This window comes from Somniosus microcephalus, chromosome 22, assembly GCF_052327205.1.
Source record: "Somniosus microcephalus isolate GS21.2 chromosome 22, FLI_Smic_1.0, whole genome shotgun sequence".
NCBI classification, from domain to species: domain Eukaryota; kingdom Metazoa; phylum Chordata; class Chondrichthyes; order Squaliformes; family Somniosidae; genus Somniosus; species Somniosus microcephalus.
In genome coordinates, this window is record NC_141008.1 from 65,936,914 (window position 1) to 65,962,165 (window position 25,252).

At 43.8% G+C, this 25,252-nt stretch overlaps 1 protein-coding gene across 1 annotated transcript in view; it reads right to left on the bottom strand.

Annotated features, from left to right (window-relative positions):
• LOC147102482 (protein phosphatase Slingshot homolog 2-like) overlaps positions 1-25,252 on the bottom strand; it is a 201,785-nt gene that overhangs the window by 112,229 nt on the left and 64,304 nt on the right. The window contains exon 2 of the mRNA XM_085964977.1: positions 5,959-5,999. Coding sequence (XP_085821103.1) covers positions 5,959-5,999 — 41 coding nt within the window. The remainder of the gene's footprint in view (positions 1-5,958; positions 6,000-25,252) is intronic.

The following is a 25,252-nucleotide window of genomic DNA, read 5'->3' on the forward strand; positions in this document are numbered from 1 at the left end:
GTTCCTGTGCTAAGAGGGCCGCGCAGGCACTCTGTTACACACTGAATCAAAATGGTGTCGCACTGAAACTTTTTGCCCTCCTTGACAAAGATGGCTGCTGTTAGCCTGAGGCTGTCTGCAGAAGAAATTTCCTCAGCTGCAAACACAGGATCTTTAGATTATTATTCGGGGCTTGCGACCTATCCCAGTTGCTTATGAAGCCTCCCCACCTACTGACCCCGGGAATGGAGCTGAGGCAGCACACCCTCTGCCCTCTGCCAGTGTTTGTCTCTGTCTAGGCCGGGAGCCTGGGTCTAGAGTTGCACTGCTGGCAGTTGGAGAAGCCTAGGCCCCGGGCCTGGAAAAACGGTGAAAGGTAGGAGAACTATAGAGGTTAGAGAAAAGATTTACAAATTAATTAACTTTTTTAAAAAACAATGTGTTTTAAAAGCAACTTTTTTTTTTGCTGGAAATGTATATTTGAAAAGAAAGACGCAGAAAGCAGGAAAAAGAATGGAAGCAAGATGGCGGCTACTCACCTCGGTTCAGAACGATAAGGCCCGCCCACACACGCACCGATTGGTCGACCGTCAGGTCACCAAAGCGTAGGATTGGTCAATCGTCCCGTCACTCGACCGTAGGAGGGCTCGGCCACACACGGCAGCAACCCGGCGTACGATTGGTCGACCTCGAGGTCACTCTGTCGCTAATGAGCGGAATGTTGAAGGTTTTTCGGATACCGCGGGCGCAATTTTAGTCCGGCCGAAACGTAAATACGCTTATGACCGTTTGGGAAAGGTAAGCTTTCTTTCGAGGTAACGCACGCGTAGGTACGCTCTGTAACTTTCGAGCGCATAGCCGCCCAGACGCACACGTGCAGACAGACAGATCGACTCCTTTATATATATATAGATAGATAGACTAGCTGAAGTGCCCGGCGGTGCCGAGGCTTTTTCGAGGGCATGTTGTTGTTGAGAGAGACAGAGAGAGACTGGGGGGGGGGGGGGCGGGGGGGAGGTGGGAAGGGAGGGGGAAAGGGAGGAAAGGGGGGGGGAGGAATGGGGGGGGAGGGGAAGGAGGGAAGGGGAAGGAGGGGAAGGGGGCGGTGGGGAAGGAGGCGGCGGGGAGGAGGGAGCCCCCCCGAGGGTCGCGGCCCCCCCGAGGGTCACCCCCCCGCCCGAGGTGAAGACCGCCGATTGCAGCTGTGCGAGACGGCCGGCGGGCCCGGTTGCCAGGGTAACCGTTGACGCTCAGCAAGCCCCGCCCCCCAGCCGAGCCAGAGAGAGACGCCGCGTCTCAGCTCCTGCTGCGCGCGCACCCTTTAGTAAGGTAGCGGCGCTGGGTGAGGCCCGCCCCTGCAGCCTTCGAGTGGGGCCGGGAGGTGCCTAGCTCGGGCGTGGGTGCGGAGGAGAAGCCGAGGCTTCGAGGCCTACCTGGAAAAACGGGGAAAGGTAGGAAAATTAATGAGATTAGATAAGTTAATTCATTTCTAAATCATTTTTAAAAAAAACAATATGTGTTTTAAAAGCAACGTTTTTTTTTAAAGACGCAGAAAGCGGGAAAAAGAAAGGAAAAGTTTGGAATCAAGATGGCGGCGACTCACCTCAGTTCAGAACGATAAGGCCCGGCCACACACGCACCGATTGGCCCGGCGGCACACGCCAGCAACCCGGCGTATGATTGGTCGAGCTCGAGGTCACTCTGTCGCTAATGAGCGGATAATGAGATGCTAATGAGTGGAATGTTGAAGGTTTTTGGGAGACCGCGGGCGCGATTTTAGCCCGGCCGAAACGTAAATACGCTTAAAACCGTCTCGGAAGCGTAAGCTTTCTTTGGAGGTAACGCGCGCGTAGGTACGCCCTGTAACTTTCGAGCGCATAGCCCGCCAGACGCACACGCGATGACAGACAGAATGACAGACAGACAGAATGACAGACATACCGATTTATATATATAGATATAGAAGATACATAGCATCTACAGCACAGAAACAGGCCACTCAGCCAAATTAATCGATGCTGGAATGTTGCTGTTCTGACGAAAGGGCCTCGACCTGAAACGTTAACTCTGTTTCTCTCTCCACAGATGCTGCCTGACCTGCTGAGTATTTCTAGCATTTTCCGTTTTTATGGTCGATGCTGGCATTTATGCTCCACCGGAGCTTCCTCCCACCCATCTTCACCTAACCTCATCAACATATCCTTCTATTCACTTCTCCCTCATGTGCTCATCTAGCTTCCCTTTAAATGCAACTATGCTATTCACCTGAACTACTCCTTGTGGTAACAAGTTCCACATTTTTACCATGTTTTGGGTAAAGAGGTTCCTCCTGAATCCCCTATTAGATTTACTGATGACTATCTTGTATTTATGGCTCCTAGTTTTGGTTTCCCCCACAAGTGGAAACATCTTCTATGTCGACCTTATCAAACCACTTCATAATTTTAAAGGCCTCCGTTAGGTCACCCCTCAGGCCCCCCTCAATTGTGACATCATCCTGGTGGATTTCTCCAGTTCCTCTATATCCGTTTTATAACATGGAGACCAGAACTGTGCACAGTATTCCAAATGTGGTCTAACCAAGCTTCTATACAAGTTTAGCATAACTTCTCTGCTTTTCAATTATATCCCTCTAGAAATGAACCCCGTGCTTGTTTTTTTTTATTAAAAGGCCTTATTAATCTTTATCATTACTTTGTGATTTGTGCAGCTGTACCACTAGATCCCTTTGCTCCTCTACCCCATTTAGACTCATTATCCAAGGAGTATGCTGCCTCCTTATACTTTGTACCAAACTATGCTCATACTTATAAACTGCCTTCAAGTGTCAGAGTAAAAGGGCTGATTGGGTTATCATAATGTACCTTGTCCTCAGGCATCAGAGAACGTGGGAGTGAAATATTTCTCTTTTTTGTCTACTCTAGTGTTGTAAATTTTCTCCTACAAATGATTTTGGATAAATCTCAAAATTGCACAAATAGACTATATTACATTAGTGAAAGGCCTGTGGTATTGCTCAGTGAATTGGAAGATGCACAGTTTTCTGAGCACTAGTGATAACCCTTTATGTTTCAAGCAGAATTGGAGAAACCCTGTTGCAAGGAACTCCTTCCACAGAACAGAGATTCAATGCCTCTGAATTTCTGCTCCACACTTTAACCTGTGCACAAAGCTCTCTCTCTTTTCACTCCCAACCTTAGGCATATTGGGGAATTTAAGCCCCCCAACCTGGCAGAAACCAGGCAGGGGGCAGTTAAAATGGAGCAGGAAACTTATCTACTGGCTTCTCGCATGATCTGGTAGATTGCAATTTTAAATTGCTGGCAAGGACACCTGCCCAAAGCCAGCAGGGTCCTTTTATAAATTTGCAGATCGGGTTCCAATGACATCATCAGGGCTAAACCACCCCCAAGGTTCACCTCTGCCCTAACCCTGAACTCACATCTTTCTCTAGTTTCTCTCCCATCTCCCCTCATGCCTTCTCCAAGCTCATCTCGTCCACAAGACTCACTTCCTGCTCACTCAACCCTATTCCCACCAAACTGCTGACCACCCAACTTCACTTCCTGGCCCCAGTGTTAGCGGATATCGTTAACGGTTCCCTCTCCTCAGGTACAACCCCCCTCCCCTTCAAATCTGCCATCACTCCTCTCCAAGGAATCCACCCTTGACCCCTTGGTCCTTGCAAACTACCGTCCCATCTCCAATTTCCCTTTCCTCTCCAAAGTCCTTGAATGTGTTGTCGCCTCCCAAATCCATGCCCATCTTTCCCACAACTCCATGTTTGAATCCCTCCAATCAGGTTTCCACTTCTGCCACAGTACTGAAATGGTCCTCAAAGTCACAAATGACATCCTATGTGACCGTGGTAAACTATCCCTCCTGATCCTTCTCGACCTGTCTGCAGCCTTTGACACGGTTAATCACTCCATCCTCCTCCAAAGTCTCTCCTCCATCATCCAGCTGGGTGGGACTGGCCTCGCCTGGTTTCATTCTCATCTATCCAGTCATAGCCAGAAAATCACGTGCAATGGCTTTTCTTCCCACTCCCGCACTATTACCTCTGGAGTCCCCCCAAGGAACTATCCTTGGCACCCCCCCCCCCTCAGATTTCTCATTTACATGCTGCCCCTCGGCAACATCATCCAAAAACATGTCAAGTTCCACACTTGACAACACCCAGCTCTACTTCACCACCAGCTCTCTCGACCCCTCCATGGTCTTGGATTTGTCATATTGCTTGTCTGACATACAGTACTGGATCAGCAGAAATTTCTTCCTCGGCGGCCGTGTCTTCAGCTGCCTAGGCCCCAAGCTCTGGAATTCCCTCCCTAAACCACTCTGCCTCCCTACCTCTCTTCCTCAAGACATCCCTTAAAACCTACCTCTGGTCATCTGTCCCAGTACCTCCTTATGTGGCTCAGTGTCAAATTTTGTTTGGCAACACTCCTGTGAAACACCTTGGGAGGTTTTACTATGTTAAAGGCGCTATACAAATGTAAATTGTTGTTGTTGAATGCAATATTCACCAGAGGCCAGAGTGGGGAGCACGAGTGGCTTCCCTGCCAGTCCAAAGCTGTCAGGAAGTGGATCAGGGGATAGAAGAGGCCAAGACAATTAAGTTTTTAACACATTTTTAAGTTTGCTTGTGGGCCCTCTAGGCCCCACTAGAAAATCTTGGGCCATCATCTCTTCACAACAGAATGAGATGACATGCTGTACTCCAATAATCAACCATATAACCAACACTTCAGTCCCTGCTGCTTGCCTAACTGCTCCACCAGAATCAGCCTCGTGCCTTCTATGAAGGTGCCATTGTGCTGCACAAAGAGAATTGGGCCTTGGGCAGAATTGACAGCAATGTTGCCCAGTACATCTGGCACGGAGAAGTCTGCCATGATGTTTACTATCATGGTGGCAATTACCAGGGAAGCCTCCAAAAGAACTAATGGTTCTTGCCAGTGGTCAGCAGCCCATCCTTTTCACTGGGTAAAGCAAGATACATGCAAATTGTTGTGAAAGGTGGGTTTCCTCACCTTTCACAACAATTTGCATGCATCACAATTTTGCATGTATTTGAACACCACCTGGTAGTAGTGGACTGCAAACGGAAGTGTACGGTCAATGCGGGTCATGTGTTAAAGCCACTGGTGCCATATTACACCCAAGTAGTAGCTCCTCCTCCTGTTGCAAGCCTGCTCTCTCCCTTGTTCATGTTATAAGGGAGGAAGAAGCCAAGTTTGACATATCTATTTTTTCACACACCAAGTGTGATACCAAGATTAAGATGGAACAAAATAACCCTTAAAATAACTGGTTAAAATTAACAGCAACGATTAATACTTCACAAAAAGCAGTTACTAGATGGATGTCATGGGTGCAACACTACATGGTGTTCTTAAACTTTTAATAGGAAATGAATTGACAAAATGACAATCATCTATTACACACCGACTATGATGGAGAAAAATAGTCCTCCATCTCTACTCTCATTCATTTTGCACTCATGACTTACAATTCTAATATCAACCTGCTTACATCCATTATATATAGGGTCTTGAGAGAGAAAGAGATTGTATCTAAGTTAAAGACACTATATGAATGCAAGTTGTTTATAGCTCAATAGACACCACCCTGGTACTTGGAGTTAAGAATTAGAAAAGTCTCAACTTTATCACTAAATATTTACCTTTTATAAAATGATTCTTGTGCTTCAATGCTATTTAGTACTTTGAGGATATCTTCTGGATAAGCTGCAAAAGTCATTATTAACTGGCATTTTAGCAATGATTCTTGCCAGTGAGAAGCACATGTCTGATTCATAGGCACTGATAATTAATCTAGGGCACTGAAATCATATTGGCACATGGGTGTTACCCTATTTCTGAAAATATCAAGATGCTTTTAAGCATTAAAAAAATTTTTTAATAAAAGTTCACGAATCAGAGATTGGTTAAAAAATGAAGCGCCAGCTCTTACCTACGTGGTTGGGATCTACGTTCTTCTCCACTGTCAGCCTCCTGCAAGATTTAAAAAGAAAGGAAAAGTAAGAATTAAAAAAAAAATCCCACAAAGAATTTACTACATGTCAGAATGACACTCAACCATTTAAATAGTTCCCTTTCTGGGCTGGAGAGGTTGATTGGCATTGCATTTATCAATTATCACACTGTTAAAAAGGTACTTATGCTGTGAAGTACCAGCTCTAACTTTCTGTGGCGAGTTTAATCGGCAAATGCAGCAACTTTACAAAACTCACGGAAAGGTTGAGAGTGAGCTGCCATTTTTGTGAAGCTAATGGCAGAGCAAATCGTCCACCAACTTGGCGATTCACGAGAGGTATCGCTTCCACGCCACAAGTTGCTGAACGATTTACAGATTAATATCGACGCGCGCCATTAACTCGCCATTATTTTGACAACAAATTCTGAGTAAATGTCATCTGACCCCAGAGTACGCAGGGAAACCTCAAGAGTGGCTGCTGGAGAAGAGCGTGGTCTGCCTGGCCCTGTTGAGCAGTCGAACTGCAGATCACGTTTAACTAGAAAAGGGATTATCACAATCTTTTAACGGCTAGTTAAAAACTCCCGACTTTTCCTCCCACAATCATCTGGTACCTCCTAACACCATCCCACCCCCACAGGTAAACAACTCCAACACCCCCCCCCCCCACACAACAATCTCCAGCTTCCTCTTCCTTCATCTCCCCAGTCCAGCTGAGAAGAAACTCCTCCCCCCCCCACCCCCAAACTACTTCCCCTTCAGAAGAATCTCATATTCCACTTCCCCTCTGTAAACCTCTCCCTCCCCTCCACTGGCCCAGTGCAATTCACTCCATCGGTGAAGAAAATGGACTCTAGCCCATCGCAGCCCCCATCCAGCAAGAAAATCAGCCATGTCTCTGTGCCACCCACTCTTTCCTCGTCCCCATCACTCCTCCTCTTCATAGTGAGACAGAGAGGGAACAGGTGGATGGGAGGATGGTTGAAGAAAATAGACCCTAGCCTATTGCACATCCCCCTTCCCCTGAAAAAAAAGGACAGTGCCACCCAATCCTTCTCGGTTCTCGATTACTCCCTCTTGAGGAGCAAGGATAAAAGTCAAATACAGGAAGGAGAAAAGCAAAAGTGGAAGGCAGAGTAATCAAGTGTGTAAATCACACAGGGCTACAATAAATAATAATTCTAAAAGGACTAAGTGGTAAAAAAACAAGCCTGAAGGCTTTGTGTCTTAATGCGAGGAGCATTCGTAATAAGGTGGATGAATTAGCTGCGCAAATGGATGTAAATAGATATGATATAATTGGGATTACGGAGACATGGCTCCAGGGTGACCAAGGCTGGGAATTCAACATCCAGGGGAATTCAATATTCAGGAAGGACAGGCAAAAAGGAAAAGGAGGTGGGGTAGCATTGCTGGTTAAAGAGGAGATTAACACAATAGTAAGGAAGGATATTAGCTCTGATGTGGAATGTGTATGGGTAGGGCTGAGAATTACCATGGGGCAGAAAACGTTACTGCGAGTTGTATTCAGACCCCCAAACAGTAATGCTGAGGTTGGGGATGGCATTAAACAGGAAATTAGAGACGTGTGCAATAAGGGCACAGCAGTTATAATGGGTGACTTTAATCTACATATAGATTGGGCTAACCAAATTAGTAACAATACTGTGGAGGAATTATTCCTGGAGTGTATACAGGATGGTATCCTGGACCAATATGTCGAGGAACCAACTCGAGATCAGGCCATCGGGTATTATGTAATGAGAAAGGATTAATTAGCAATCTTGCTGTGTGAGGCCCCTTGGGGAGGAGTGATCATAATATGATCGAATTCTTCATTAAGATGGAGTGTGAAGTAGTTGACGCAGAGACTAGGGTCCTGAATTTAAATAAAGGAAACTACGATGATATGAGGCGCGAGTTGGCTAGGATGGATTGGGGAACGTTACTTAAAGGGTTGACAGTGGATAGGCAATGGCAAACATTTAAAGATCGCATGGATGAACTACAGAATTTGCTCATCCCTGTCTGGCATAAAAATAAAACAAAAAAGGTGGCGCAACAGTGGCTAACAAGGGAACTTAGGGAAAGAATAAGATCCAAGGAGAGGACATATAAATTGGCCAGAAAAAGCAGCAAACCTGAGGATTGGGAGCAGTTTAGGATTCAGCAAAGGAGGACAAAAGGATTAATTAAGAGGGGGAAAATAAGAGTATGAGAGTAAGCTTTCAGGGAACATAAAAACTGACTGTAAAAGCTTCTATAGATATGTGAAGAGAAAAGGATTGGTGAAGTCAAGCGTAGGTCCCCTGCAGTCAGAATCAGGGGAATTTATAAATGGGGAACAAAGAAATGGCTGACCAATTAAATACATACTTTGGTTCTGTCTTCACAAAGGAGGACACAAATAATCTTCCCGAGATGTCAGGGAACATAGGGTTTAATGAGAGGGAGGAACTGAATGAAATCAGTATTTGTAGGGAAATGGTGTTAGGGAAATTGATGGGATTGAAGGCCGATAAGTACCCTAGGATGTAGACTATCGGGCCCTGGGGACTTAAGGAAGTGGTCCTAGAAACAGTAGACGCATCTTCCAAAATTCTATAGACTCTGGAACAGTTCCCATGGATTGGAGGGTAGCTAATGTATCCCCACTAATTAAAAAAGTTGGTAGAGAGAAAATGGGGAATTACAGACCAGTAAGCCTGATATCGGTAGTGGGGAAAATGCTAGAGTCCATTATAAAAGATGTAATAGAGCACTTGGAAAACAGTGACAGGATCGGACAAAGTCAACATGGATTTACAAAAGGTAAATCGTGCTGGACTAATCTACTGGAATTTTTTGAGGATGTAACTAGTAGAATAGATAAGGGAGAACCAGTGGATGTGGTGTATTTGGACTTTCAGAAGGCTTTCGATAAGGTCCCGCATAAGAGATTAGCGTGCGACGTTAAAGCACATGGGATTGGGGTAAGGTACTGACTTGGATAGAGAACTGGTTGGCAGACAGGAAGCAAAGAGTTGGAATAAACGGGTCTTTTTCCGAGTGGCAGGCAGTGACTAGTGGGGTACCGCAGGGATCGGTGCTAGGACCCCAGCTGTTCACAATATACAGGAAACTTCGATTTACCGGCACCTAAATAACCGGAAATCTCTGTTAATCAGCAAAATTCAGGAGTAGGTTCAGGTAAGTTTTATTACTTGCCTTCCTCCATCTGTTGCTGTGCAAGGGTGTGGCTGCAGCTGTTGCTAAGCTACAGAGACGCTTGGAACTTGTGACCATTGTTCTGAACCTGTTCCTAAGCAACAGGGTTTGTTGCTTTATACGGAGCTCTCAGCTCCGTATCTTTTACTATAGCTTTCGGTTAACCGGAATTTTTGATGAACCGGCACCACGTCGGTCCTGTCCGTGCCGGATAAAAAAAAGTTTCCTGTATATTAATGATCTAGACGAGGGAACTAGATGTAATATCTCCAAGTTTGCAGACGACACAAAGCTGGGTGGGCGTGTGTGCTGTGAGGAGGATGCAGAGAAACTCCAGTATGATTTGGACAGGTTGGGTGATTATACTGCATCTGCCATGCATTTGCCCAATGTGGATAAATGCGAGGTTATCCACTTTAGTGGCAAAAACAGAAAGGCAGGTTATCTGAACAGCAATGGATTTGGAGGAGGGGGAAGTGCAACGAAACCTGGGTGTCCTTGTGCACCAGTCGCTGAAGGTAAGCATGCAGGTGCAGCAGGTGGTTAAGAAGGCAAATGGTATGTTGGCCTTCATAGCGAGAGGATTCAACTACAGGAGCAAGGATGTCTTGCTGCAGTTGTACAGGGTCTTGGTGAGACCACATCTTGAGTATTGTGTGCAGTTTTGGTCGCCTTATCTGAGGAAGGATGTTCTTGCCATGGAGGGAGTGCAGCAAAGATTCACCAGACTGATACCTGGGATGGCAGGAATGACGTACAAGGAGAGAGTGGGTCAATTGGGGTTGTATTCACTGGAGTTTAGAAGAATGAGAGGGGATCTCATTGAAACTTATAAAATTCTAACAGGACTGGACAGACTGGATACAGGGAGGATATTCCCGATGGCGGGGGAGTCCAGAACCAGGGGTCACAGTCTAAGGATAAGGGGTAAGCCATTTAGGACTGAGATGAGGAGGAATTTCTTCACCCAGTGAGTGGTGAACCTGTGGAATTCTCTACCACAGAAGGCAGTTGAGGTCAATTCATTAAATATATTCAAGAAGGAGTTGGATATATATTTCTTCAGGCTAAAGTGATCAAGGGATATGGGGAGAAAGCAGGGACAGGGTACTGAATTTGGATGATCAGCCATGATCTCATTAAATGGCGGAACAGGCTCGAGGGGCCAAATGGCCTACTCCTGCTCCTATCTTCTATGTTTCCTTCCTTGTCCCACCCCTCCTCTCCCCACCCCCTTTCCCCTGTCTGGGTCCAGTTATCCCCAGCCTTCTACACTGCTTAACCTAAATGTCGCACTTGGTCTCACTGCGGTGTGTGTAACACCATGGGAAAAGATTAATAAGATAAATAAATACAGTTGAATCTGAAAGCTTCAACATACAAAGCATATAGCAGTTTACACTGGCTTACCACTAGAGGGCAGCAATAGAAGGAATATATTTTCCAGTCACTTGATGAAAAAAAGACTTGTGTTTAGAAGCATTTCATCATATATCTCAACCAGAATAAGATGTTTTAAAATAGGAGGTGGCCTTTTGGCCCATCATGCTTGTACCAGCGCTACTGCCACATTAGAACCATCTATTCTAAACAAATTTGCCTACACTTTCCCCAATTTCTTAAAATGTTTCTTCATGTGTGTGTCCAATTCCTTTATAAACTTTATATGATTGACTTAGCCGGTTGCTAATGCATTCCAGATTCTAATAATCCTTTACATGAAGAAACATTTCTTCTAACCTCCTTCTTTATCCGTCTAGTATGGATTTGAAGTTTATGTCACCCTCCCAGCGACACTACAATCAATTACAGAGTCTAAACCTCTGCCCCAACTGAGAAACTAATTCAGTACAAACCAAGGTTTCCCTGGTCTGTATGGTTCATTATTACCACATCTGGCAGTGCAACTGCCAACTGGGCATCAAGAAGTGCTCAGCCGACTTCATTTTGATTGAAACACTATGATCACCACAGTGAAAATCACTTGTTAAAATGTCAGGTAATCCTAAACATAATCCTGCAATAAAAACATTATGGTTTGGAGTTACAAGATTGGATTTACTTGCCCAGTTCAGCAAGAACAGGGGAAGTAGGAGAAGAGAAATTAAAATTGTTAAGGGGGGGGGGGCAACAAAAAAATAACCTAGACCCTTGTGGTCTGTGTGGCCCAGTACATAATATTGCACAAAAATATTCAGACTTTAGGCCAGGATTTCACACTGCAGCCTTGCCACTACAAACATACTTTCAAAACCTACAGTATCGCTTCGCTTGGGTCAGTCAGTTCAAATCCCAGCAATAACAAATCCAGGATTTTGTAAGGAAGTGGTTATTGGCTTATGAAAATTGGGTGTAAAAGTGTTAATTTTCTTAGCTTGAAGGAAATGGGTACTTCAAGAAAACAACGTGAAGTTCTTAAACAGATTGAAAATATATTGCTATGTACTCATTCAAGAGGAAGAGAGTGTACAAATCAGGTTTTTTATTTGACAGTAACAATGTTGTCATTAAGTCAGAGTTAACAAACACAAAAAGCAATGCTATATCACCTCTTACAGGCCAAAACTATACCTTAAGCAAAACAATGACTACTTCCATTTCCTCCCCATTGCATTAAATTCAAACTTTTCCTTCTGATCTGCAAATCCCTCCACAGTCCCATATATGTGCCAATGCATGCCTTTCACTCTTCCCACTTTGTCCCCCTATGCATCTCCACACCTTGGGGGGTAAAGCCTTCAGCCATCTTGGCCCGACACTCTGAAACCAACTCCCTAAGCCCTTTATCCTAATACCGCACTCCCAATTTCAAAAGGCTCCTTCAAACCCCTCTTCCACTGTGCCTTTGGTCACCTCTCCTACTTCTAATAAATGGTGGTAGTTTTTTTCTCCTTTGTTTGGTACTTTGAGGTTATTATATTGAAGAACCTGCATAAATGCCACTATTGTTCTCCTAACTGATAACTCAAGTGCTCAGTTTGAATGCTGACCCAAATTTATACTTAATAAATTTATTATAAACACCTTGTAAAAGAGTCATTTTTCTACCTCATTAAGGGATATGACAAAACAAGGGCAACAATACCGTTCACTGCCTTTTTCCCCTATAAGTTTTTAAATGTATTGTATACTATACATCAGTGCTGGGAAGTATCAACTTTATTCATTTTTTGCACTGTCAGCACCCAGCACTCCCTAAGTAAGTACAGCACACATTAAATCCAAGGTAAACGGTTCCTAATACTGTCTCAAATGTATGTCTTGGCCACCCTTGTGGTCTTAGTGCAAAGTTGCCAGTTTAGTGTAATTTGCAGGCCAGGGGCTTGAGCTTTCTAGGAACTGGTCTGAGGCCTCCCAAACGCTTCAGCTTTAAAAGGCATTAAACAGAGGAAACTTAAACTCCATCAGACTGTGGTGGATTCAGTCCTACATCTCAAGAGAATGTTCCAACCCACTGCATTAGCTAATCCCACCTGCCATCACTATTTGAAGCCTTACCGTGTCACATACCATTGCCAAGATCATAGGGCAAGGAAGCAACTTACTTTCAAGTCTCTAAAAATACCTTTAGTCTAAGAGAATGCTCCCTTAGATATTTCCCTTCTTTCCTGCAGAGAACTGCCTCACTTCCACAAAGACGACGACGAAAATTTGCATTTATATAGCACCTTTAACATAGGAAAATGTCTCACGGCATGTCACAGAAGTGTAAGCAGAAAAAAATTGGACACGAAGACAAAGATTTAGATGTTAGGAGGGGTGACTAAAAGTTTAGTCAAAGGTGGTAGGTTTTAAGGAGGGTCAAATTAGAGAGAGGTGGAAAGGTTCAGGGAGGAAATGGCTCAAGGCATGAGAGTGGGAAGTGTGCAAGAGGCCAGAGTTGAAGGAACAAGTTTTTGGAGGGTTGTAGAGCTGGAGGTGGTTAGAGATAGAGAGCGGTGAGGTCAGCAAGGAATTTGAAGACGACGATGAGAATTTTTAATTTGAGGCGTTGGTGGACCGGCAGCCAATGTAGGCCAGCAAGCACAGAGGTGATGGGCGAGCAGGACTTAGTGCAGGTTAGGATACGGGCAGCAGAGTTTTGCATGAGCTCAAGTTTATTGAGATGGAAGAGGAGAGGCAATCCAGGAGAGCAGTGGAATAGTCAGCTTGGTCACCTGTTCTAATATCTCCTTAGGGGCCCAGTGTCAAATTTTGTCTGATAATGCTCCGATGAAGTGCCTTGGGACGTTTTTACTATGTTAAATGTGTTATGTATTGTGTGTTCTCCTCCCACCTGTGGTGGCGCTGTCACAGGAGATAAATGGTTGGGTGTTCTCTGTTAAGTTTAGCTCTCTTTGTTCGGAACTTTCCAGAACTTCCTTTCCTTCCAATAAAGCACTTCATGTTTGAATCTCTGAGTTCCGAGTCCTAAATTGTGTCTAGGTAGAAAGGTACCGACACAACAAGTGGCAACGAGGAGCGGATGAATCTGCGTACGTTACGGGTGCAGTGAGTAAACAGAAATTTTAATTTGAAACATGAGATGGCTACTATATTAGGAAACATCGGTGATTTTGATGAAAATGTGGAGCAATGGAGCGCTTATACAGAACGTTTTGACTATTTTGTATTGGCGAATGCGGTGGCAAATGAAAAGGTCGTGCCTACCTTTGAGTGTAATCAGGCCGAAGACATTCAATTTACTTCGCAGCCTCGTGCAGCCAGATAAGCCAGGAACTAAAACATATAAGCAACTAGTGGAAATTCTTGGAGCACATTTTTCACCAAAACCTCTGGTTATTGCTGAGAGATTTCGATTTCACAAACGGAATCAAGAGGAGGAGGAATCAGTGACGATGTTTATTGCTGCTTTAAAAAGGTTATCAGGACACTGCGAGTTCAAGGAGGTGCTGAAGGACACCATTAGAGACAGACTCGTGTGTGGTCTGCAAAATCCAGCCACACAGAAGCGCCTTCTTACTGAGGACAACCTTACTCTTGAAAAGGCCATTGAAGTTAGTGTCTCCATGGAGATGGCGGAAAAGGAGGCTCACCAGTTGAGTTCAACAGGGAGAGTTCACAAGGTGTCGTCTAAGCCTAAAGGTGCGTAGAACGGCACATGTTACCGTTGTGGGAAAACGGGCCATCACGTTAATGACTGCTGGTGTACGGAGCTGGAATGCCGAAATTGTGGCAAAAAGGGTCACATTGAATGCGCCTGTAGAGGTAAAAAAAAAGACAGAGCTGGGAAGCATGGAAGCAAAATGTCTGTATTTGGACAAGAGAGGAAAAAGTGTGTTCATTCAGTGCAGTATGATGGAACAAGCAAAACAGAGGGGAGCGACACCTCTGAGGAGGAAGAGGTGCACATACTGACGGTTGCAGGTGATTCAAATGGCTACTGGGTGTCACCACTGGTGGAGGGACAATCAGTGCGGATGGAGGTGGACACAGGCGCGGCTGTGTCCCTTGTTTCAGACACTGTCTACAACAAAATGCTAAAGCATCTTACCCTTCAGCCAACAAACATTGTGCTAAAGATGTATACCGGCGAACCTGTGGCCATGAGAGGCGTCATTGAGGTGACAGTTAAATTGAACGGACAGACTACAAAACTGCCACTATATGTGGTAAAGGGAAATTACCCATCGCTACTGGGACGTGCGTGGCTAGAGAAAATCACGCTGGACTGGCCTGCAGTCCGCATGATGTCAAAAGGGGAGTCAGGTCTGACTGCAGTGTTAAACAAACACGCAGAACTCTTCAATGGGGAATTTGGGAGCATGAAAAAGATCAGCATGAGACTGGACATTAAACCTGACAGCAAGCCGAAGTTTCACAAAGCCCGACCTGTACCCTATGCAATTAGGCCAAAAGGTGAGGCTAACTTGGAGGCCTTAGTCGAGAATGGAGTCCTGGAGCCTGTGAGCGTGAGCAAATGGGCCACACCCATTGTTCCTGTCCTGAAAAAGGATGGATCTGTTCGAATCTGCAGGGATTTTAAAGTGACTATTAACCCGGTGCTGTCTGCGGAACAGTACCCTCTTCCCCCTCATTGAGGATCTTTTTACGGGCCTGGCCGGAGGGCAAAAGTTCAGCAAAATAGACTTATGCCAGGCTTATCTACAAATGAATGTCGATAACAAATCAAAGGAGTTGCTGACAATTGTGACACACAAGGGGCTATACAGGTACTGCCGCCTTCCATTTGGAATTACGTCAGCCCCTGCTCTATTCCAAAGGGCAATAGATCAGATTTTGAGTGGACTTCCAGGAGTCCAGTGCTACCTGGACGACATCCTTGTCACTGGGACAAATGAGGATCATCTTCTGAACTTGGATGCGACACTACAACGACTGAAAGAGTACGGACTCAGAGTTCGTAAAGACAAATGTGAATTCTTTCAGTCTTCAGTTGAGTACCTGGGGCATGTGATTGACGCTACTGGCCTGCATAAGGCACCGTTCATTTCTGGGGCTACTTAACTACTATGGGAAGTTTATTCCAGACTTAGCAACATTGCTGAAGCCGTTACATCAGTTGCTATGTGAAGGCAAAACATGGAAATGGACTGAACTGTGCAACGAAGCTTTCGCCCAAGCAAAGAAAGCATTGCTGAAATCGGAGGTCCTGACACACTGCGACCCAAAGCTACCCGTGCAGCTAGCATGTGATGCATCACCATATGGTGTGGGAGCAGTCATATCCCACATCATGCCTTCGGGTGAAGAGAAACCTATCGCCTTCGCATCACGCACCTTGAACAAGGCCAAGAGTAACTATGCGCAGATCGAGCGCGAGGCCTTGGGAATCGTTTTTGGAATTCGAAAATTTCATCAGTACCTGTTTGGGAGAAGGTTCACACTCCTGAGGGACCACCGTCCATTGACTTCAATCTTCGGGCCCCACACCGGAATACCATCTCTCGCTGCAAGCAGGATGCAAAGGTGGGCTTTACTGTTGTCAGGACACACATACGACATCAAATATCGCAAATCAGACTTGCACGGCAACGCAGACGGTCTCTCGAGGCTACCCTTGCCTGTTACTCCCCCAGAGCCTCGTCAGATAGACATCTTCTACTTTAGACAAGTGGAGGGAACACCTGTCACTGCAGTTCAGGTGCGAAGGTACACCCGCAACGATCCAGTCCTGTCTGAGGTAATGGACGATGTCATTCGAGGGAGAGCTATAGGAGATTCTCCTAGTTTGAAACCTTATGTTTCAAAAAGAAATGAGCTCTCCGTCCAGGCAGGTTGTCTTCTTTGGGGACGCCGTGTTAGCATTCCGCCACCTCTGAGGGAACCTATACTGCAACAACTTCATACAGGCCACAGTGGGATGGTTCGGATGAAGGAAATGGCAAGAAGCTACCTCTGGTGGCCAGGTCTCGATGGGAATATTGAGGAGAAAGCCAAAACATGTTCCCCATGTCCAAGGGTCCGGAATGTTCCACAGCTGGCAACCCTACACCCCTGGGATTGGCCTGCAGAAGTGTGGCAGCAAGTACATGTGGACTTCGCCGGTCCTTTCGAAGAAAAGATGTTGATGGTGGTTGTAGATGCTCGTAGCAAGTGGCCGGAGGTCGCTGTGATGAGGTCTACCACGGCAGAGAAAACAATTGAGAAACTTGGTGAAATGTTCAGCCATTATGGCTCACCGGAACAACTCGTAAATGACAACGGTCCACAATTTGTATCACAGGAGTTTGCAACCTTCCTGCATGTGAATGGTGTCCAACACATCAGGTCTGCGCCCTATCATCCCTCTACTAACGGCCAGGCAGAAAGGTTCGTGCAAACTTTGAAGCACGCCTTGAAGGCATCGCAAGGTCAGGGCTCAATCCACCAACGTCTGAACAGCTTCCTGTTGTCCTACAGGAACGAGCCGCATGCCATAACCAAAACCTCCCCCGCTTCGCTCATGATGAAGAGGCAGTTGCAGACAAGTTTTGATTTACTCAAACCTCCAAGGGCAGAGCAGGTTGTCCATCGTCAACAACAAGCTCAAGTTGAAAAGAGAGAGAAAAGAGCCAAGGAGAGACGGTTTCATCCGGGAGAGTACGTCCTAGCTCGAAACTACAACACTGGACCGAAATGGGTTCCTGCTACGGTGATCGCGCAGACGGGCCCTGTGTCTTACACGGTTGAGACTGCTGAGGATGTCGTCTGGAGAAGACACACAGATCAACTGTTGCTAGGAGCAGAGACAGCCACAGAGGCTCCAACGGCTGGTTGGCCTGAACTGTTTCCGGATGATACCGCAAACCAGCATCCTTTGCCACAGTGCTCTTCTCCAACACAGGAAGTCAAAGAGACTGTTCCACCTGTGCAAACTCCTGACTTTCAACTGACACAGGCACCTTCTCCATCCAGGCCTGTGTCAATGCCTACTGCTGTGGAAGCCAGCGATGACCGCCGGTATCCTGTCAGAGAGCGGCGGCCTCCAAGACACTTGGATCTGTAGGCTTAGTGACTTACCCACAAGACTGGGGCAGAATAAACCCCAGGGTAAAGTCAGGGGTTGAGGCAGTCTACCTCTACCCTAGGTTCGTTGAGTGCATTGAAAGTAACTTACCTGTTGAGGAATAATGTGGACCTTCCATTTAAGAGGGGGAGGAAATGTTATGTATTGTGTGTTCTCCTCCCACCTGTGGTGGCGCTGTCACAGGAGATAAATGGTTGGGTGTTCTCTGTTAAGTTTAGCTCTCTTTGTTCGGAACTTTCCAGAACTTCCTTTCCTTCCACTAAAGCACTTCATGTTTGAATCTCTGAGTTCTGAGTCCTAAATTGTGTCTAGGTAGAAAGGTACCGACACAACAAAATGCAAGTTCTTACTGTTGCATGCAAGGTGTTTTCTACTAAAATTAGTGCACGTGGTTAAAACGGTGTCGCTGTAGCCACACCGATAGCTAGCCAGTGATTTTCATTGGACAACACTGCCCTAATGAAGCACAATCGACTCAACTGAAATCAGGAAAAATGTAATTGTTGAAAAGTAAAACAATGATGTAATCTGCAGCTGATAGAACAGTGCTTAATAGGCCAGCAGAACACTCCCACTGGCTTCACTAGCCACGTGTTAATTTCATTACCAGTTTAATCACTTACTGTGGGTTGCCAGTCTGGTCTCCTTTTATTTATTTAAAATTTTCCTTCCAGGAGTTTCACTGGATTTTCTTCCACATACTCCTTGGAATAGAGCCACAGTAAATTATCAAAGGGGTACATGAAATTATATTTATTCCACGTGTAGGAGAATACTAAAAGTGTCTTTTCCAAATCAGAATTTTCTAAGTTTGTAAGATGGAAAGAATGCAACCAAAGTCCATTTTTGAAAATTAAGCCTGCACAGGAAGATAGTGATTAGGCAGGTTCATTGAATGGGCCCATTACTGGAACACTTCCGATTGGCCATTACCATAGAAATTGTGGCTGAAGAATCAAAAGAGCCAATGAACAGCCAATCAGAAGTAATGGAGCCAGATCAGCAAACATTTGGTAATCCATATGCAACTCTTCACTCACTGTACAGTATTGTGGTAAGCATGCCAGCAATTACAGTAGCACTTTTTCAGCCAGTAATTCTGGATTTTAAGCACAACTTCTAATGCATATATTACACAATGCAGTTAGAACTGTAGTATCGATGGATGAAAAATTCAATAAAAACTATACAGGTACTATTTTCAGTCTGCAACAATAAGCATACATTGAGGCCTCTCAAGAAACCCACCCCCCTCAATTAAAAAACATTGCATTACAAAAACATCAGTAAGCTTCAAAGCATACATCAGAACTTGTCAATTTAAAATGCCGTTCAAGGCAATAATTAGGGCTATTGTGATGTGCTATCAAGAGTGCAACAGTGGTATGATAATTAGATTTTTTTTCAAATACAATCGCATTTTCCAAGATTTCTTTCCTTGTCCAAATAGAAATACTTTTTCAAAATGGTCCGGCTGAATATTAATAAACTGTGTGCAGTATACAGCGGAACCAAAGGTGTGGAGACAAATTTAGTCTTTTTTCAGTAAATTCAAAATTCTATTCATGATAATAATCACAGCGCTTGTGACAGAACAAGGTGCCACCCTCATGTCAACCTTCCTCCTCGGTATATCTGGAACAAAAGAAAATTCTTCAACATGGCAATGCTTTTCTGACAAACAGAACCACCATTTACTCAGTCCCCGAGGAATTGCTTGTCATTTTGGCTCATTATAGTTATCAAGGCACCAGCTGGCTTGCCTCGTCTGTAAAACGACATATTACAATTTACTTAGCACATCAGACAACTAGAGGTCTAAAAAAATTTTAATAAATCATATGCAGCACTCCAATAGGCCTAAGCTTCACTCAAATCAATTGAAAACATGAAATAAATTAGGTCAAGTTATGGCAACAGAATTATGAAATTTAATTAAATCACAGTATATAAAAAGAAAGCTATTCTAAACACTGGAATCATTTAAGTTCTTTTTATTTCTGCCAATTTTTTTTCCTTCTGCTCCTGACTTTGACGCCTTGCTAGGTTTGGGATGCAGGGGTGCCAGTCACTTTCTGGTATCTCTCTCCAGGGGCCATTACTCGTGTGAACCTTGAAAGCAAATGTTCCAGGTTATTGAAACAATCTAATTGCGATCCTTTCCTCACCCGACAGCCACAATAACACCCTAACCCAAGGGTGTTGAGATTAATTGTAGCATCCCTACCACCAACGCTCCAGTGATCAATTAATTTAGAACAGGCGGGGGTTCAAATTCATGCTTTGCTCCATCCCATCTCTTCTAGCTCTATATTCTGTTCCCCTTACCACCACACTGTTCCTCTGAATGGTCCTTTGTGGTTTCCTTTCGCCACACCACTGGCAACACTGCCTTCAGCTGCCTCCCGAAAAACTTCTGTTGCACCACATCCCCCTCCTTCAACATCTTTGTTTCTCCATATTCTTGCCCGCCTTTAAAAACCTTCTTGAAACCCATCTCCTTGACCAAGCCATTAGCCTCCCCTCCCAACTGCTCCATTGCTGGCTCAGCATCCATTTTGCTTACATTTATCTGTGAAGTACCTTGCGATGTTTTATTTTACAAGACACTATACAATTGTAAGTTGTTGTTGCTACAGTGATCAAATATCATTGCCGTTTAAACCACAAGAGTGAAACTATCAAGCCATCCTCCGTAAACCTCAGCTCATCTAAAATACTGCTGCCCATATCCTATCCTGTACAAAGACCCACCACCCACGTCCTCAGTGACCTACATTGACACTTGGTTCCCCATTTAAAATATTCATCTTTGTATTTAATTCCCTTTGCCTCACCCCTCTCTATCGCTAACTTCCAGTAGTCCTACAACCACATTCTGAACGCTCCATTTTTTTGACTTTGGTCTCGTGTCCATCCCTTTGCTTGACTTTTCAAATGCTCTTCTAGCCAGCCTCTTCCTCGATCCTCCACAAGCTAGAATTCATCCAAAACACAAAGTCCCACACTTCCGTCACTTGTCCCCAAGCTATACTGGCTCCCCCCATCCCAGTGAGTTGAGTTGAAAACTCTTATCCTCACCGTCAAATCCCACTGCAACTTCACTCCAACTTTAATGATCTCCTCCGTCTGCCCCCATGCACATCTTCTCATCCCCCAACACCAAGCTTCTTCTTCTCTGCTGCATCATTGATGGCCTCATTTAACCACAACATTGTGCCCTTTGGACCTCCCGCTGCCATGCCACCTCCCCTGTTGCAATCAAAACCTCACTCTTCAGTTAGGTCTCTGATCCCCATGCTAATCCTCTCCATTTTGATCTTTTCCCATCTTGCTTGGGATTTACTTTCTCTTCATGCTATAATGCGCTTTGAGGCATCTTCAAGGAGAGCTACAGACATGAAAGTTGTTTTATGGTTTATGAAAATCAAAGCAAATTTAAGTTTCTCCTTAGCAATACATACAGGTAAGTGAACCACTTCTCTCCCCTTTTTTTCCTTCGGTAAACCAAGGCAAAACTATTTAGTCACTGTAAAGACAGCATACGGTTATCCAATTTTCAGAGTCTCAATTTACACCACATATAGCAAGTGTAATTTGATTTTCTTTCAGGTTTTTTCAAATATCTCTAGTGAAAGTGGACTAAATATTTCAGCAGAGAAATAAAATCCCCCCAAACCGGTCTATGGAGACCACCGCTATTCTCTTGCCTCAGATTTTTATTTATTTTGGAGAGAATCTTGCCATCATATAAAATTCCCTTTGTTGGAATGTAGAAGGTAATAAACAGCTCCTGTGCAGATCAAATGGAAAGGCCACAGGTGCAGACAAGTCATCAAAATGGGAGCACTGCATTGCTAAGGACACTCCAGACAAATGGATATTATGCTCCTCCTGAAGGTGCCAACATTGCTTGGGACATGGTTTCCAGGGGACAATAACAAGAGTTGTCCCCTTTTACAAGTTTAAATATGGGCAGGGACAGGACAGTGGTAGAGCAACACAGGAAGGTTATAAATTTAAGTTCTGATGTGATGAAAATTAACCTTAAAAACTGCCTACACATCTTAAGACAGTAAAGTTAGGGGAAAAGTCTGATGTTCACTATCCACCCAACAAGCTCAAAAACTACAATTGGTGGGTTCAAAAATCAGACCAGTGGCAACTGCAGCACCAGTACCAACTGCAGCACCAGTACCTTGCCTAAATGGCCATTTTTCACATGATTCAAAATAATGAGTGGTGGCAGGGCAAGCTATTCAACCATACTTTATACTCTAGCCGATCCAATTTTCCCCATATATCCACAACATGGGAGACAGGAGGAGGTTTTGTTTTAAATTGGTTATTGTTCTGAGGTCATAATGCCATATTGGATAATGATAAATGGACACAGCATCGTCAGCGTAAAACCATTGTCCTGCAATGGTAATTCTAGGCGAGTCTGCTGTCCATTCTTGAGCTTGGATTGCCTTACGCTTGCTACGCATTGTTTCCTCCAAATCTACTTTCGCAGCTGCTTCTCATGACTGTAGCTGGCAATTTATGATGCTTTTTATGTTCTTAAAATCAGCAGGTGCAGGAACACAATAGTACCAATCACACTAATGTTGGCAAGACCCGCAACACCCACCCTCAATGAAGGAATAGGATGACTTATAATCAATCATTCTTGCAGGTAACAGGAAGGACTGTACCATTAATAACTGAGTCAGAGGAAAACAAATGATAAAGAAAGATATTTAAAGAAATTTGCTTATATCGTGGAGTCCATATATTCTTTGCCTTGTGGTGTCCTTTTTTGAAGTGGATATCTTTTCAATGCATCTCATTCACTTTCCTTAATATGCACACACATTTATTATGCAGAAAGAGCATAATTGAGAATATCCTTCCATAAAAAAATCTTTGACATCAAACAAAAATGCCAGCCACGAGAATCTCATTGTAAAGGAATCTTTTCATATGGTTTCATGAAAAAGAGAGTCTTGTCTGTAACTGTTGTGATTCAATGTCTATGGGGAGCCACAGTCCGATTTGAAAGACTTAAGGGCTCCTTAAAGAGGCAAAAGACCAGCAAAATAATAGGGCAAAAATTATAAATTATTTCTACATTTTTCACTACAGGAAAACAATAGTAACCCTTTTAGAGTAGTTGGAAGGGAAGAAGATTAATCGGAGTCCACCGAGGAAAAAAAGTGGAAACTGTTGTGACAATATTCATAAACCAATAGAATGGACAGCATCAAGAATGCTTAAGGAAATGAGGGTAAAAGTAGGGGCCAGTGACTGAATATTTTGTAGTTCATTTAACTGAGAGGCCATAACCGAGGAGTGTAAAAATACTAATACTGTTTACATTTTTAATTTTTTTTTTTTTTTTTTTTATAAAAAGGCCAGAAGCACAATTCTGGGAACCAAAGTCTGTTATTTTATGTAGTGGAAGAAACGCTAAAATCTATTATAAAGGAAGCAATTCAAGCTTATTTAGAGAGTAAAGACAATGGCCCGTAATTTCCGATGAGAGGCTTTCTGTGTGTGGAGGCCTCCTATTGGGGAAAAAAGCTACGCACTTACCAGAGGGTTCCCGAGGTCCGGACACTTCCACTCCTGGGCCTCTCGTTTTCGAAATGCGCAGGGCCCACGTATCCCAGAGGCGCATGTGGTTCGCAAGCGTCCCTGGGATCACATGGGCCAGGCGAGCCAAAGAAGGGAATCCCCCTTCATACTTTTGACAGATAGGCCTGTCCAAAGTATGAATGGGGAACACCCAAAAAAGACACTAAAACATTATTTAATTTTTTTTTTTTTTTTTTTTTTTTTTTAAAGCCATCACGTTTTTAAACCGAATTAAAATTACATTAAATATTTTAAACAAAAATTAAATTTTTTGAAAAAAATTAAAGTTTTTTACAGGGCTAAAAATAAACAACTTTTTTAGAAGTACTTTTAAATTATAAATGAGTGAAAAAAATTTTAAAACTTTTTTAAACTCTTATGCTGGTAAAAGCGGGCGGAGGGTCTCCAGAAAGCGGAACTCTCCCCCCGCAGAGGCCCTTCTCCAGGGCAGGCGTCCGATCTGTCAGGAGCATTCTCGACAGATTGGATATGCCGGTTTTCAGCGCACGCGCTTCGCATGCCTGAATCTGGCATTTCTGATGTCCCTACGGGTGTGTACACAACTCGTACACACCCATAGGCATCGGAAAATACTGGCCATTAATTCTAAGCCAAAAATCAGCTTATGAAATGCAGATCATGCAAATGAATTTACTGATTTTTTTTAAAGCGGTTAATAGAATTAATAAATGATAGTTCTGTGTTGGATGTCAAAACAACGACCAGGCAGCACTTAACAAGATACTCATGACTAAAAAGATAGATTTGGGGGATCAGAAAGCAAAGTTTTGGAGGGTAACCAACATCCAGGGAAGCATGCTCCAATGAGAGCTCATCACTTTCAAGAGACGAGGGGAGGCGAAAAAAATTGGCAACAAAAAAAAGAATAAAATTCTTCAATTTAAAAAAAAAAAGTATTGGAGGTTGAATGTCTGAGCTTATAAACAAGACCAAAGTATACAGGAGTTTGAAAAAACAGAATGTTCAGAGAAGAGACTCTGGAGAGGTGAATTTAATTTTATGATGGTAACACATACTGGTGTTAAGAAATAGGATATATTGTTAAACAAGGCATATTGTTAATTAAGGAAAATCAAGAAAAAAAATGAATTAAAATAGTTTACCAAACATTCAAAGTGTAGTTCTGCAATTGCACAGGCAAGTAAAATGTTCATAATATCAAAGGAGAACCACAGAATTCAAGTCCAAAGAAATTATATGGCACTACAAGATGAGTGAAACCACAATTGGGAGTAGTGTGTCCAGCTGTGGTCATCATACTTCTGGAAAAAGCACAGTAGACACAAATTCAGAGTAGATAATAAAGATGATTGCAGGGTTTAGATTACTTAGCTGGGAAGATAGAAAATTAAACCTATTATTTTGAAAAAATCCAAGTTTTCAATAATGTGGTTGCAGAGAAGTATTTTTATACAAAACTTATGAGAATCAAGGAACATGATTACAAGTGATGAGACCTGGAGCTAAAAAAGTCAACTGAAGGAATAACTCTCTCATACTTAGAGTCATCGTGTAGTAAATAGAGAATTAGCTCAAGTATTCAGAGATGAATCAATTTATGATTAAACAAAAAGCTGAGGAAGATGTGGATTTGGGCTACAAATCAGGTAATAAAGCTGCACTTGGACAACAAAGCAGCCTGGATGAACCGAGTACGATAGCAAAATACTGCGGATGCTGGAAATCCAAAATAACAACAGAAAATGCTGGAAAAACTCCAGGCCAGGCAACATCCGTGGAGAGAAAAATAGAGTCAATGTTTCAGGTCAAAACCCTTTGTCAAGACTGAAAAAGCACAGGAAATGAAACAGATTAAAAGGCCAGTTTGGGGGCTGGGAGAGAACAAAAGAGAAGTGAAGAGACATTAAGAGGTATTCAAAACGAGACGAGATGGTGATAGGACTAGTGGAGAGACAGAAGACGGCAGTAGATAAGGTGTGAAGTGCGCTGGCA